General features: G+C 30.8%; 1 protein-coding gene across 7 annotated transcripts in view; it reads right to left on the bottom strand.

Annotated features, from left to right (window-relative positions):
- SPOCK3 (SPARC (osteonectin), cwcv and kazal like domains proteoglycan 3) overlaps positions 1-16,522 on the bottom strand; it is a 319,424-nt gene that overhangs the window by 19,988 nt on the left and 282,914 nt on the right. For 6 of the 7 annotated variants that reach the window (XM_006917022.1, XM_006917021.1, XM_006917020.1 and 3 more), the window contains one exon: positions 9,809-9,928. The exons of the other annotated variant lie outside the window; for it this stretch is intronic. In XM_006917022.1, the coding sequence (XP_006917084.1) occupies positions 9,809-9,928 (120 nt within the window). The remainder of the gene's footprint in view (positions 1-9,808; positions 9,929-16,522) is intronic. 7 annotated transcript variants of the gene reach the window in all.

Below are 16,522 nucleotides of genomic sequence, written 5' to 3' on the forward strand. Positions count from 1 at the left end.
AATTCTGGAAGTAGCATAAAGATGTATATAAAATTTATATTTTTTAAAATAAAATTACATCTAACCTAAAGTTATTAGCAATGTATTGTATTTTCGTAGCATATGTAAAAAATATATGTCAAAAGAGCACAAATGGTGAGACAAATTGAGAGTTGTATTTCCTTCTAATAAATATGGAATGACAAAATGTATTGTGAAGGAAGATTGTGACAAACTGCATTTGTATCTTGTAAATCCTAGGACAATCATTAAAAGGAAGCAAGAATAATAAACCAGGAGTAGAGATAAAATGAATCATAAAAATACTTAATCTGTCCAAAATAAGGCATTATAAGAGTGAAAAAAATGGGCAAAGTAATGATAGGAAAAAGAGAACAACTAGTAAGAAAGTAGATTGTAATTAGATCACATTAATAATTATACCAAATGTAAATAATCTAAGCATATCAATTAAAATACAAAAAAAGTCAAATTGTATAAAAATGTAAGACTGAACTATAAATTTCCCTGAAGGAAACTGTTTAAAATAAAATGGCATAGTAGATTGAAATTAATGTTTGGAAAAAATAAACCATGCAAACACTACTGGAAAGAAAGCCAGACTGACTATTTAACTTTAGAATAAGGAATGTTATTGAGATAAAAAGTTACTACATAATGATAGAGGGAAGACATAAAAACCTTGAATGTGTATGTATCTAAAAACGAAGCTTCAAAATGCATGAGAAAAAAAAACAATAGAACTAAGCAGAGGAAAAGATAAATTCTCAATTATATCTGGAGACTTCAACACTACTCTATAAATAATCAATAGAACAAATAGACAGAAAAACAGTAAGTGTATAGAAGATCAGAATAATATTATCAATAAACTTAAAATAATTTAAGTTTATTAAATTATTGATAGAACAGTCCAATAAATAATAACAGAATACATATTCCCATTAAGTGCATATAAAACATATTCTGAGCCATAAAACAGATCTTAACAAATTCGAAAGAACTGAAATCATACCAAGTATGTATCAGAACATAAAGGAATTACAGTAGAAATAAATAACAGACGGAACTATGTAAAAATATGCAGAAAACAAACAGAAAATATAAAGAGTACATGTGGATTAAAGGACTGTAAAGATGTCATCAAAATTCAGTAAAGAAATATGATCTATTGCCAGAATCCTCTCATATCAATAAATTGTGGATGGTTTAAAGATTTAAGTGAAAAAAATATAGACAGTAGAAGAATATCTAAGAGAGATTTGTCTTAAGAAACACAAATTAAGAACTCTGAAATCAAAACAGAAAGATGGAGTAAGAAAATATCTGCAACACAAAAAAAAGATTAAAAGATTAAATGTTTATTTGAAGATATGTGTGAGAATAAAGATTGTAAAACCATATACACCAGGCTGCTAACAATTTTTTACCTCGTGTTGTGTAATGTTTTTGAGCTATTTTCTTTTCTTTTTATTTATATTTTCACCTTTGTTTTAGCTATGACTTCTTGATGCTTTTAAGACACATATAATGCACACATTCCAGGTTGTGTATAACTCAACTGGCCGAGTAAAATTCAATAGAAATAATGCTTATATTGCAAATGACTAATACATATAAATAATGTATGTAATGTAAAACTTTGTTTTATTTTTCTGCATAGATTTTTTTTTAACAATTTATTTGTTGTTATCTTTTTGAGGGGGGAGATGTTTCACTCTTTACTAGGTTCTAAAAGTTCAAATTACTGGTTAAATGTGCTCTAAATACCCTAGATGGTTATATTTTGAAATTAAGGTATTCATTTTGTTGAAAACAGAATATAATAAAATTGAAAGTATTCCATTTACCTTGTGAGACTCATCCTACTTGTTAATGATTCCAAAATTGCCAGTGTTAATTGTAATGCCCTCTCCCTGGAAAAACATAGTTCCTAAAGACTAGGGGTTCACCAAAAAGTTTTGGCACCTAGCAAATCCAATGGATAATTTCCAAGGACATGACAGTGCAACAAAACAATTTTATTATGATATATCCTTCACTTACCACATTTATTTTATAATTATAGTTTTAATTTATATAGGATTACATTAATTATCTAAATCTGAAATACATAATTTCTACAAAACTATAACATCCAAATATTAAGATATTACCTTAGTAATACTAAAGTATATAATTCAATTTTATTAGAGTTATTGTGTCTACCTAATAAAAGATGTTTCAATAACTAGAACAAAATTAGTAATGATCTGTATTATTCATTTTATTACTTGAAAGAAAATTCATCTTTTAGCTTTACAAATCTTTGTTTTCAAAAGATGAAGTTCCCTGCTATAACTAGAAGGCTCCTAATTGCATTCATAGGGCATTGTTTTTAAGCTATCTGATTCCAAATTGAATCTTCTTCTCAATGTGAAGACAGCATGACGTAAAATGAGCAATATCTTGTGAAGAAATTAGAATGCATTCATCTACCCTGAGGGTGTAAGTAATTCTATCATTTTCTCTGACTGAGGAGAACATTTGGTAAGTAGGAAAGAAAAAATAAGACATTATCTTAATCTGAGTCAGACTGTTAATCTGAGGATTTTGTATATGATTGTAATGTCCTAATGCTTTCCAAGTGGACAAAAAGAAAATTAATATAATATCTCTTTCAAAGGACGCACATGCACAAACACACACACACGCACACTCAATTGCAACCATATTTTAAAAAAGAAACCTAGGTATAGTATTTCTGTTCTGTAATTTTCGGAGATTTAAATAGTAAAAGAAAAAATATCAAGGCATAGAGATTATAATAGTAAACATATACTTATTGAGAAAAGCCTAAAATAAATACTTTCAGGATATAATGATAATACAATCAGAGGCTAAATAGTTATATTTCCTTCACCTTCTTATCATAAAACATATTTAAAATTTTTTGCTATCTTAGTACTTTTCAAAAAAAAGTCATTTTTGTCAATAATAGCTCCAAAATATATCCAAATAAAACATATCCAAGAAGTGTAATTTTTTAATATACAATAGATTTGTTAAAAACTGGCAAACTTTACCCTCTTGCTTAATTACTTAAAAAGCTATATCATTATTGATCTTTTTTGTCAACTGAAACCATTTAACTGTGAAATATTTACACTAGCCAAGATTCAGATAAATGATCAATTCTCTTTTTGGTAATAGCTACATAATTCTTTATGTAACAGCTGTGATGCAATTTGGTCAATTAAAAACTCAGATTAGTTTCCTATTGTGTACTAAAAAACAATAACTACTAGCGAAAAAAAACTACTATTTCACCACACCTCAAAATATTTTTGACAGTGTAATAAGGTGTTTAATTAATGTAAAATATATAGCAGTGTTAATCTGATAGCCAGTATATGAGGCTAGCAAGTTCTCCTTTTTTATAAGGCTACAGTCCACATTTGAAGTTCATTGCCTTATAAAAAAAATAGTAGAGTGTCTTCCCATTTAAGTTTCATCAAGTCGTGACCCTTTTATTTCAGTCTTGCTACTGTAAGAGATTTGCATTTCTGGAGCCTGCATGTCATTCAGTAATAATGAGAAAGCAGCTACGAGCGACTTTTTTCACTGTTTTGAAACTAGGACAATTTTGACATAACTTATAATTAGATTTATTAACTTAGTCATTAATCTAATTGTTACTAAGTCCGTGTTATGTGCCAGTGCCAATTCTAGTAGCTGGGGATTCTACAGTAAAAAATTCTTGGCCTTATAGAACTTACATTTTATTTGGAAATGAGACAAAATAAAACGAGTAAATATTTCTATATCGGGTCGTGACATATGCTATAAAGTAGAGCAAAGCAGCATAAGAGGAGACGAACATTCTATGGTGGTGCATTTTACATGTGGTGAAAGAAAATGCACCTACTGCTGGATACTGAGCAAGATGCTGAATGAAGTGAGAGAACACAGACACCTGGGTGAAGAGCATTCTAGGGCCCCCAAACCAGCAAATATGAAGCGAGTGTCTCCATTATGAGGAATTAATCAAAATATCCTGTAATACCTCTTAGAACCTACAGATAGGACAGCAGGTAATGATTAAGCCACAAGAGTATTTGTACTACTTGTTTTTAGCAAGCTGGCTTATGAGTAAGAAAAAAAAATGAAGTTAGAGAGCATAAACTCATTCTGCATTCAGCTTAAGGATTGTTAGTTGCTATGTAGTTATATAATGAGGCTGGATTACAAAACTGGCATAAATGAAAACAGAAGATGTTATGTCTTGATTTGTATTTTTACTCATTATAACACTGTAGAAAAAATTAAACTAATAGAAAAAGTTATGCATTACTCAAGAAAATAACTTAGACTATCAAAGTATACCAATTAATTTATATATAAAAAGAAGAGTAGTAAATTTTCAGATGATTTTTATTAAGTTGGCCCTTTAAAAACTACTATTGTTTTTCATTTCTAAAATTGGTAATTTCATATGGTTCAAACTAATCTATGCATTTATGCCCTACGATGTTTGACCAGGTACCAGCTCTTCCTTTGGCCAATGTTTAGAGCCAGCTTTTCTGGATTACATCTACGAGCCTTTACTGCTATGTGTGTTTGGTTGAGAAACAGCATATATCTATAGCTTTGTATGAAGTGAAGTAAAGAGCTGAATTTTTCAGATTATTTAAAGATAGAAAGTATTGATAAAGAAGGCATGGGCTGACATCCCCTTTTCATCCTCCTCCTGCGTGCCAACCAATTCAGAGTCAGCTCAAACTCACCTCTTGAACTCACAAATAGACTTTTCACTCTATATTAGTGTATGAGGTTAGATCAAACAGATTTAAGTTTTGAGAATTATTTTGTTAAGAAACTATATGTTCTAGTAACAAATATTCTAATGACATAGAAAGTAAATTCTATGTTATTCCAAAGAGTTAAATTAGAATGAACCATTTATGAGAATTATACTAATTTAAACATCACTAGAGATATAGATCCACCAAAAGACAAATATCTACCTCAAAGGTAATATTGTATACATTAAACAAGAGATATTGACATTTAAGCATTTTTCTTGGTACAACTAGAAAATTATACATATTTTGGCCATTCCTTATATATTTACTATTATTATTACTATTACGATATTTCAAAACAAATAAAAATTTTTTTCTAAATTTTTCTTTAGATCTTCACTCTTTCTATATTAAATTTGAAGTTAGTTGATTAAGCATAAGGAAGGTGTTCTGACCAACCAAAATGTAGCAAGCTCCCCTCTTAATGATCAACTTCCATCTACTATCATTCTTTAGTCAAGTGAATGTTGGAGTCTAAAGACAAATGGGTGAAAACTGGTAGAGAGCTAGGTGGATGATGAAGAACAGGATAGGGATCCCCAATGTGGAGAATAGAAAATGACAGATTCTGAGAAGAGACTGACTCACAGGAAACTGTAGACTCCTGGGGGAAGGTCAAAATCAACTCCCTGTACTGGGGGCTAGATTTCATAAAGAAGCCCATGACAGTCTAAGAGACACAGGAATAAGGTGCCATCCTCCAAGGCTTGAGAAAGTGGTAGCCTTCCTGATAATCTGAGGCAAAGCCAGTGAGACTGCTTTCCATCCCAGATGGGACTACTGACAGGAAGGGATGTCACCAAATAGACTGGGACCCAGTGAACAGACAGAGGAAAACCACCACATATCTCAAGGGCCCAAGTAGCCAAAGACAAAAATAAAAAATCAATTACATATTGAGTTGCATAAATTTGAGAGGAAGCAGTCTTCCTAAATCTAAGACACACACACACTCACACACACATACACACTATTTAAAAGTACAAACATTTAAAAAGTGTGTGGAACTACTTTCTAGACTGAAAAGTACAATTTCCCAGCTAAGTAACCCCATAAGTGAATTGTAAGAGGGATCCATCACCCTTGAGCACCAAATTAGTGGCCTAGAGAATCAAGTGTGAGAAATATATAAACACACAGACCAAAGATATAAAAGAATAGAAATTATGAGTGAAATAAGAAACTTAATAGTCTCAGATTCTTGCTTAGTACATAAATGGATCACTTATATTTAGGAATAGAGTTTGTCCAAGAGATCACAATTGCCCATTTGGGCTTGACCAAATTTTAGCCAGGCTTTTCTCCTCCCCAGACATCTAAACGTTGGCTTTTCTATAAGTCCGAGCAGGGATGAGAACACTTAGATGCAGAACATCCCTACTTAACTACCTATTCTGAGACTCTGCCAACCACAGAGAGAACTATTTCCCGTTCAAGTGCCCAGCTTTTGCTACCTGCTCATCCTACCCACTTGCCCTCCTCCTCTACAAAGGTACTGCTAGCCCTGCTGACCCCCTCTTATTAAAGAAAAGCCTTTTTCTGTGATTGATTTGTGATTCTAGCAAGTCTTGAGGTTTAAACACTCTCCTTACAATAGTCTTTTTAAAATAAAGTCTGTCTTTACTCAGTTTTTTATTTGACGTTTTATGGTGTGTGACTTGGAGTGCTGAACACCCCTTGAGCCCCAATGTCTTTACTTAAGTATTCATGGAGGCTTCTTGGACCCTTTGTGTCTTGCCTGGCTGGGAAAATTTGGATTCACAGTGGTGAGTCACAACTCCTGATCCAGTGCAGTGGACTTGTCTGCTGTAGCAGAATAAGAAGATACTTTGATTCAGTTAAATGGAACTCTTCCCTGTTTTTTGTTTGAGTGAGAATCTTCTTAGACTGACATCTTCTTGGCTCGTTTTGAGTGGGAATTTAATCCCTGACTCTTTATGTGGAGCAGTTCTATTCTGGGCTCTTTCGTGAGGCCTACTTAATTTATTTAACTAGTCTCCACCTTGCTGACTACGTGTTGCACCCCTATGGCACTATTTCCTTTCAATGTCTCCGCAAATGGCAAAATGTCATTACAGATAATTTGACACTACAATGACCATTTTCAAAAAAGGATCCTCACAAACCAGCTCATCTAAGAACTCTCCATTTCTATCAATCTTCGTTCCTTCTTCGCCCTTTTTTTTTTCACCACTTTCAATCTTCCCATCAGCTCCCTAAAATCTTTTGATTTGTTCTTCAACATCCTCATCTCCTCCATCCTTCTTTTCATTTCTGCTAAAGGCCGTCTGTAGTCAGTCCGGACCTGTTTCTGTTTGACTTTTTAATGGCACCACAACTTGGAGCATTGAACACCCTTTGGACCCTACCGTCGTCACCCACATGTTCATGGAGGCTTTCTCTTCCCGCTCCTGCCCCTTAATCCACTCTAGTCACTCAAGCTCTGGACTCTGGCCCATCAGGGGCTTTCAGGGGATCCACGGACTCCAATAGCAACCGTCTGAGGTCTTTCTAGTATTATTGGTCATTTTTGCTATATGTGTTTGCTACTATATTTTTAAAACATATAGATTTCTGTTCTGTCCGTTAATAAATTATGCTTATTGCTGTATCTTATAACACTATATCCTACTTACTCCTTTTTAGCACAGACTTCACCTTATAAAATAGTAATAATATCACCACTACATTCACTTTTATTACATTTGTCTGACATACTTGCTGACATTTTATTGTCAATCTTTCTTTGTTACTTAGACTTAAATGTCTTTCTTATAAACTTTCATAGTTGGGTTTTGAGTTTTCAATATGACAGTGAGCATACTTTGTATTTTTTTAATAATTAAGATAAATTCAACATAAAGTACAGGAAAAAATTCTGATAAGATACAGAATGTTTGCCATTTAAACATTTAAATATATTACCCAGAAGACAAAGAAAACTTATCTTGCAATCTCTCATTAAAAGCAGATCAATATTCCAAGAAGATTTTGTCATTTTAACAGAGACAAAATCAAATTTTAGTTTTACATCAGTATATTGTTTGATACTAATTTTAAAACATGTCATAAGAATAAATCCTTTAACTATTAGCCAGCATGGACCATGACAAATAATATTTTGGGGAAATCTTTTATATTCTGTATTTATATAGACTTTGTTTTGTACATTTTTGAAACAATTAGTCATTTTATTTTGAATAAAACTATATTTTCTAACAAAATTATATTTTGCATACCTTGCAATCCAGATTGCCTGCCTTATATCATTATATTTCCAAGTATAGTCCTATTTATATAGAGAAATTATAATTTGTAAATATAATTTTATTTTATACAAAAAATTATAAGAGGTAATTTTAAACTATTATGCATTTGAATTTTGTAGATTAGCAGAATTTATATACATTTTATATTTTTTTATAATATAACTTTTTAATGTGGCAAAAATAGACATGTTTATTAATAATCCCAAATATATACAATTTAAACTAGAAACTATAAAATTAGTTTGAACTATAAAAATTAGAGGCAAAAAAGTATATAAATTTAAAAATATGCTTTAGTGTTTTCTATTTTTTAGAAACTAGCTATTTAGTGACTATATATTAATTAATTTGCATAAGGCTAAGGTTTCAAATTACCTAAACATCTTAGAAATGATATTTAAATTTCGATATTTAAAATGATATTTAAAAGTCAGCTTATTATAAAACATAAATAATGTTGAAATACAGTTTAATATTGGTTTAATTAGTTAAAAACAAATTTGTATGTTTTATAATCCCAACCATCATAGATGTAATACTAACTTATTCAATCAGTTTACCTATATGTTTAGGAAAAACACATCTAAATAGAATAGAAATTTATACCTGTATTATACTTAATGCTGATAACTTTGAATACAGAGCTGTTTTTATTAAAAAACAATAGCAAACTAGTCTTTTCTTTTTTGCCAAAGCTTATTTAAATTATGTGAATTGAATTTTTAAAACATTTGGGTTATTCTTGATAAAAATATTCAAGTATGAAAACTGGTAGGAAAGGTATAGACATGAATTTAAAAATCAATATGTAAGGGTCTAGAACAAACTTTTACTCTATCCTAGATATGTTTATTTCATGAATAAAGGAGCAAATATGTTTGTTTCTATTAAGTAACATGAAGCATCCTACTCCTAGGGCATAAAAAAATTAATATCTGCCAAAAATTTAATTGATAATTCTAAAGACAAATCTGAGAAATACTCCCACAGGGTAGGAAAAATACTATACTCTCTTTCCAAAGTATATGCATAGTCATCATATATGCAAAGATAATTATTATGTCTGTCGATAATAGTTTAATTGTATAGCTTAAGAACTATTAAATTCTTTAAGAACATAAACAAGTTTCATAAATACAAAAAAGGTTGAAACAAGAAAATTCCTTGACGAGAAGAAAACAAATGAGGTAATTTAGGAAATATAGATTATGGATGACGGTGCCATTTTATAAATGATTTTGTTTGAAACTGATACTTAAGGATTGCAAGTGAGCGAGGATGGGTCACATCATAATAAGCAAAGAAGGGTGAATACTTGAGAGTCTGTCAGTTCCAAGATGCTGCTCATGATCACTGCCCTACCTCCTCTTCTCCCATTTTAGAGCAAATGTTTCAATCTTTGAAAATTCCCTAAAATTAAGCTCATGTTTCAATATCTTATTATTACTCTTTCAATTCAACTGGAAGCTAAATGCCGTCTCTGAGGGATATCCCTTTTTCTCCCAATCGATTGTCACAAATGCTTTATTTCCTTGCAAAATATGATTGTGCCTGAAAATAATAACAATGTTCTGATTTTTCTTTAGCACCTAAGTGAAGGATAAACTTTGAAATATGTGTTTTGATCTAAGTGATTCATTGGAAATAAAACCCCATATCAAAGACAATGGCATATATCAAATTTAGACATCTTACTGCTTCTCTCAGGCCTCAGTAATGCTTTTGTCTTCTTATTTTGGCTTCCACTTTCATGAAGGGCCTTGAACCAGTCCCGCAATCTGTTTGCAACTTCTCTGAATTCCAGGTCACTACATGCTAAAAACAAAGAGAAACAACAACACAAAATGAATAATAATTTAGCATAAGGTCAATGCTAGTTCTCAAATTATTCCAATAACTGAAAGGTAATGATAATTAAAAGAAAAAATTGTAATACAATTACTAATTGTGTTTCAGCGTTTCAAAAACTAAAAATGCGTTTCAAACATAATAAGATGTAATGTAATAATATTTTATTTAATGAAGGAATATTATTAATAGGATTCTACTTCCACTTCTCACTAGAATATAACAGTGATTGAAAGTTCTCATTGTTAACATCATATATCTTGAGTCAAATATTTACATGTTGAACATTGTCACAGTAAGGTGGTGGATCGTCTGAAGGAAATAAGGTGTTAAAAACCCCAAATGAACACTTACAGATTTGTTATTAGCCATATCTATTATAATGTTATGATTTATAAATTGGCATCAGCATATTCAATATATGTGGAAATTATCAACTACAAATACATGCTGTTTCTATTTGGTTCAATCCTATATATATATTTTAAGCACAGAAAAGGAGGAGCTAGTATATTTAACGTTAGGAAAAATAGTAAAATATTTTTTAAATGATATCGCATTCTGCTGTAAAAATAAGGTGTCAGAAACTTTGACATTGAAAACAAAATAATTACTCTTTTTTTAGAAAAATATTATTATTTATCAATAATTATATTTTTTATAATAGTCTAAACAATAAAGAGTAGCAGAATTTTTTATATGTATATTTATACATGTATATATGTGTGTATGAGACTAATGCTAAAATATGGTATGCCAAATTCAGTAATTTATTGCCAAAATATTTCAAAAATATAAGAAATATTTACTTACATTATTTAGAGGACATTGTGACTACAGGTCTAACTCCTCTGCAAGTAGCAAATGTGCAATTTCCTGAGCTGACAAGTGCTCTTTAATAGTATTCGTCTTGTTCATTTTGTTAAAAATAATTTACACAATGATATTATAAATGTTGCATTATAGTTAATACATACTGTATATATTACCATATGTTACATAACATGTGTAACATAACAAATGTAGTACAATACAATAAAATATAATTTCTAGTGTTAAAGGGAATAAAATTCCAGACCAATAGAACACTCCCAGTACTCAGTAAAGTGGATGACCCATACTAGTAAATCATTGTCACATTTTAGAAAACTGGAGGGAGGGGGGAAGATAACTGCAAACTGCCATGTGGGGGTGTAACAAAAATTGTCACATACAAAGAATAAGGAATCAGAATGTCTTCAGGTTTTTCAGTAGCAACATAGATAGGCAGAACGACAATTGAAAAATTACTGTATATTTTAAACTGAGAATTGTATATCTAGAAAAAATTAGGTGGGAAAGTAAGCTAAAGAGATTTTTAAATATACAAGATTCAAAACAACTAACTACCCCAGGAAGCCACTGGAGGATGTGATACACTAAAGAGAACCAAGAAAGAAGATACAGGAAATAAAGATTTAAGAGAGAAATAAAAGAAATTTCTAGAAAGATGATAAAGAGGAATCTTAGAATGCATGCTGTGTGCCAGGTGGAGAGACCAATAGGGGTAGGTTTGAAAATCCTAGGTCAAGGACAGAGCAATGTACAGAATTTATAGGAAAACAATGAACTGTAGTGAAAGTCCAAGAAAACATCACTTACTGATAAGACAGACAATGGCTGAGACTGAGTGATAAGACAAGATTATGATATGCTCTCAATATAAATATTTACACTCTTGTCTGGTATCTCTGTTTAAACAACATCTAGGCAAAGGTCTTCTGATCAAATAAACTGCTATGCAGAAGAAAATAAAAGCTAACCTGAAGAAGAGGAATTCATGTATACATATATAGTTAGCTCCAATTATCATGTTAGGAGAACTGGATGAATGGAGGAAAGTAGAGTGAAGGAGTTTTATTTTTACCATTTATATATTTTTTTCTTTTGAATTTTGTGCCATATACCTGTATTAATATTCAAAAAAATTTTTTAAATAAAATTTCTTTAAAAAACCAATTACAATGCATCTAACCCTTGATCCAGAAATTCCATTTTTTAAAAATTATCATACAAGTATACTACCCATATACAAACTCATTTAATTGGATAAACTTATTTATTTGGCACTTTTATAACAGCAAGTGTGTTAATGACAACTGTCCATCTGCAGTGGCCTGGTAAAATTAATCAGGTATACAGAATCAAAGAAGCTCTGAGTCCTTAAATAGTTAAGAAGCTCATTGTGGCTAGGTGGAGAGCCAGAGAAGAGAAAGAGCAATCAGGGGGATCGTTTTACAAACTATATAAATGTCTAACCAATGTACAGTATATTTGGGACTAATAATAAAATAAAATTTGAAAAATAACAAAAGAATAATACTGCTATGAACAATCATGAAAAAAAAAGAAGCTCATTGTGTATTGATATAGAACTAAACCCACACTATATTTTTGTTAAAAAAAATATATAGGTAGCAGAAAAGTGTGTCTATTATACTGCCATTTATTTAAAAGTGAGGAAAAATGCATTTGTTTATATGTGCTTAAAATATCTCTGGAAATACACATATATATATATATGTGTGTGTGTGTGTGTGTGTGTGTGTGTGTGTGTGTGTGTGTGTGTGTGTGTGTGTATTTTTTAAGGCAAAAACTCTTTGCAATGGGAATTAGTAGAGGGGATAAGGATTGGTGGAATACTTCACTATATGGACATTTTTATACTTTTAAAAAGTAAGGCATGTTAATGTATTCCCTATTTTAAACAAATGAACATTTAAAAATAAAATTTAATTCTCAATTTCCTATATTTCTCTTATGTTTTTTTCACAAAACACACCTAGAAAAAAGCAAAGTTTTATCCAGAAAAATATCTGCTGGAAAACGATTTAAAAAATTTGAAGAAATTGGCACAATTGTGTTAGTATATTTCTGTGAAATAGTGCTTCTCATGTATATCTAATGAAATATTTGTGAATTTGTATTTTTTTGAGGTTAAGTAATTTATATTAAAGAAAAAATAGTATTTAAAAAAATTTACTCAAATATGAGACATTATATGCCTTTATTATGGGCCATATATACCTTAGCTTCAGTTCCTATATAAAATTATGCATGTCCTGTAATGGTATACTTTAGCAATTAAGAACCCTGCAGTAATACTGATAATAATAATAGCAGCTAACACTGCATACTAACTGTTACAACTTCTCTCCATTTTTAATCCTTATAAAAGTTTTATAAAATGTATGCGCATATTGCCTCCATTTAAGTGTTAGGAAAATGAAACATCAAGAGCTGTAGAACTTGCCTGAAATCAGACAGACAAGTGGCAGAGCCAAATTCTAAATCCAAAAAGATAGAATAGGGCGTCCAAGGTCTTAATCCTTATAGCAAACTACCTTAGTAGTCCTAATAGCAATAACAATAACAACAACAACAACAAAACAATAACAACAGTAACAAAGTAGTATGCTACAACTTCAACAGACATGTGAAGCAATGCTTCACTAGAAGCTTACAAATTTCCATTTCAGTAAGTTATGTGAAGTGGTATAAAATGATTGTCACTGCAGAGATGCATAATGTTAGCAAAACACATTTTTAGAAGACAATACCATAAACCTATATAAATATATCTTCCTGACTTTAAAGAAATTGTGTATCTTCCTTCAAGACCAATTTTTAAGCAATGTTACATGCTACTTACTACATATTCCGCAGCAGTAACAAGGGTCCATGATGGAGGTTACTCGGTTAAGACATGCCTGTCCTTTTTTTTTAGAGAGGCTAAAATGGTGCCATTCTTCTTCATCTTCTTTTTTTTTTTAAATAAGTCATGAGTCAAACTGTCCTTGTCACGCACACAAAATAAAATACCTAGCTTAAACAATATTGAAATATAACATTTTTTAGAAGATGACATTTCTATTTTACTTGCTACTAGATCCTTTGTTCTGATTGGAATATGACCAGTCAGATCTCACCCTTGCAAGTGTCTGACAGTCATCAGTAATTTACTACCACTGTTTTCTAAATGAAGTCAATTGATATCTATTCTTCAGATTTTCTAACAGTTCTGCTACATGTTTTTTTTTTCTAGAAATATCTTGCATTTATAAAGTATGAAATGCTTTTAATGAGGTTTTACATTTGATTTTAATATCAAGCCTGAAAGATTAGGTAAAGGATTATTTTTTCAGCTATGAAAACTAGGACACTGAATTTAAATAACTGCCCTAAATTTTATAGCCAGTAGTTAACTAGAATGGTACTTGGTACTTACTGATCTAATTGTATTTGTAGTCAGGAGTAAATAACAGAATATCACGACAACATAATAAAAGTAATTTAAAATTAAATTTGAATAGAAGAAAAGTTAAGTTTCAATGCAAAGTTCTTCAACTATGTCAATTTATTAATTAGAGCATGGTATTATATAAAACAAATGAATAAAAAAGGAAGATGTCTTGGAAATTTAAAAAGTTACAAGTATATTTATATTTGCGCGCATACACACATACTCCCATTTGTGTCTTTGACAAGACAAAACATAAAATAGAATGGGTGGAAATAACATCAGAAAAGATTCTAGAATGTACAAACAATAGAAGAAGACTAGAGAGGAAGAACATAACAGAAAGGATAGGAGACATGGAGGATCATTCTAAGACATCCAATATCTGACTGATAGAAGTTATTAAGAAAGAAAGAATTCAAATGGATGAGATTATTTTTAAAATAAAGAAAATAATTCCTGTAACAGCAAGAAGAGAGAAGTTTTCAGAGAGAGAGAAACCATTGAGATCTTAGATGAATAAATTAAACATACGGATATACATACACCAAAATATCTTTTTAAAATTTAGAATATAAAAAAAGATTATAAGATATTTCATGAAGAAAGTAAACAATCATACTAAAAAACAAACAAAAGGTCTCCCAATAATTATTAGCAATAATGGATTATAGAAGAATATCAGGCAAGTTTTCAAAATTCTAAGGAAAATCAATTTTAATCTAGTATCTCATATCCATTTAATTATCAATCGAGAAGTGATTTTTAGGGACGCAAGAACTCAGATTTTTGCATTCCTTGCCTCCATGAGAATGGGCTGCAGCAAAATGAGAGAGAAAATTTTTTAAATACAAGACATGAAATTTATAAAAGAGGGACTCCACTCAAACAATCACTCAAACAAAAACAAAAACAAAAACAAAAACAACTGAGAAGCACAGTACTCAAACTAGCTGTGCAGTGCATCTAAAGAAGGAGCAAGTTCATGAACACCTCAAGGAGAGACAAATCTGGGTGGTGGAAAGAATTTGATTTAATAGAATAGTCTCTGTTTAACAACTTGTAAAAACTTACCATAGTCATAATAAAGGCAGGTGGGATATAAAATGGTAGATGCATTTAAAATTGATGCTAGTAATACTCTCCATTGAGATGGAAAAAATGCATTTGTACTGATTTTTCTAGCATAAATTCCCCCTTTTCAGTGAACAATATTTACATCATCATGATGCTGTAAAAGTGTGTGATATGCAAATTGACTCACTTTATAAAGAATTCACAAGACTTAACAATGGTTATAGAATACAAGTATTAATTTTGGCAATGAATGGTCGAACTATAGCCACTAGATATAGAGGGGTAGGAGTAAAGACACGTAGAGTGAAATATGGCCATGCTAATATTCTCATTTTACAAAACGAGGAGGTAAGATATGTCTATAGAACTGGAAACAGATGGTTAAGTGCCTTTGTTTTTGTTTTGCTACAGATTTTGCTTTTTAAATTGTAATCAGTTAAAAAAAAAACAAAAAATAAAAAAAAACTAAGAATAGCCATATAATTATATTGGGAAAGTGGGAGGGAAGTGAAATATGTTCTCATTTATCAAAGTAGAAAATCTAAAGGTAATATTTGAAGTTGATAAATAGCCATTTCACAAATGAGCTCATCACCAGATGGGGAAAAGCAGTAAGGCTTAAAAATGATCAGCTTTGTGACACAGGGCTGAGGATTAAGAGAAGTGGGGCAGATTGATTGTTGATTTTAAAAAATACCTTTTAACTTTTTAACCCCTCTACTGAAAATCTGTGGCAGAGGGTCACCCTCACCCTGCACTGTCTCTCTCCATGAAAACTGGGTGATACTAAATGCACATTGTGGGCATAAGGGCTGAGAGAAGACAATTAACATTTATTATTCACACTCATTAAATCAAACATCGAGGTATTAGCTTCTGTTCTAACATCTTTTAGTGTAGAGAATTTGTTACTGCATTTCAAATCATAATTATTTAGTGACAAATCTGGTACTTTCAATTCAGAACAATTTCTATTATGCTAAACTAGCATCTTTTCCCTACCAATAAATAATATATCAGTGGAAGGTCTACATAAGGATACTGTATATTAAGATTCTAAGTTCTTGGCATTATTCAGAGAAGATCACATATAGGGAGAATTAATGGAAGGATTTGGGGAACATTTCAGTGCCTTCCAGAAGCCCAAGAAATTTAACTTTTGGAGGCCCCAATCTGCAGCATACATTAAAAATATTTTAGGCATC

This window comes from Pteropus alecto, unplaced genomic scaffold (genome assembly GCF_000325575.1).
Source record: "Pteropus alecto unplaced genomic scaffold, ASM32557v1 scaffold166, whole genome shotgun sequence".
In the NCBI taxonomy this organism is placed as follows: Eukaryota; Metazoa; Chordata; class Mammalia; order Chiroptera; family Pteropodidae; genus Pteropus; species Pteropus alecto.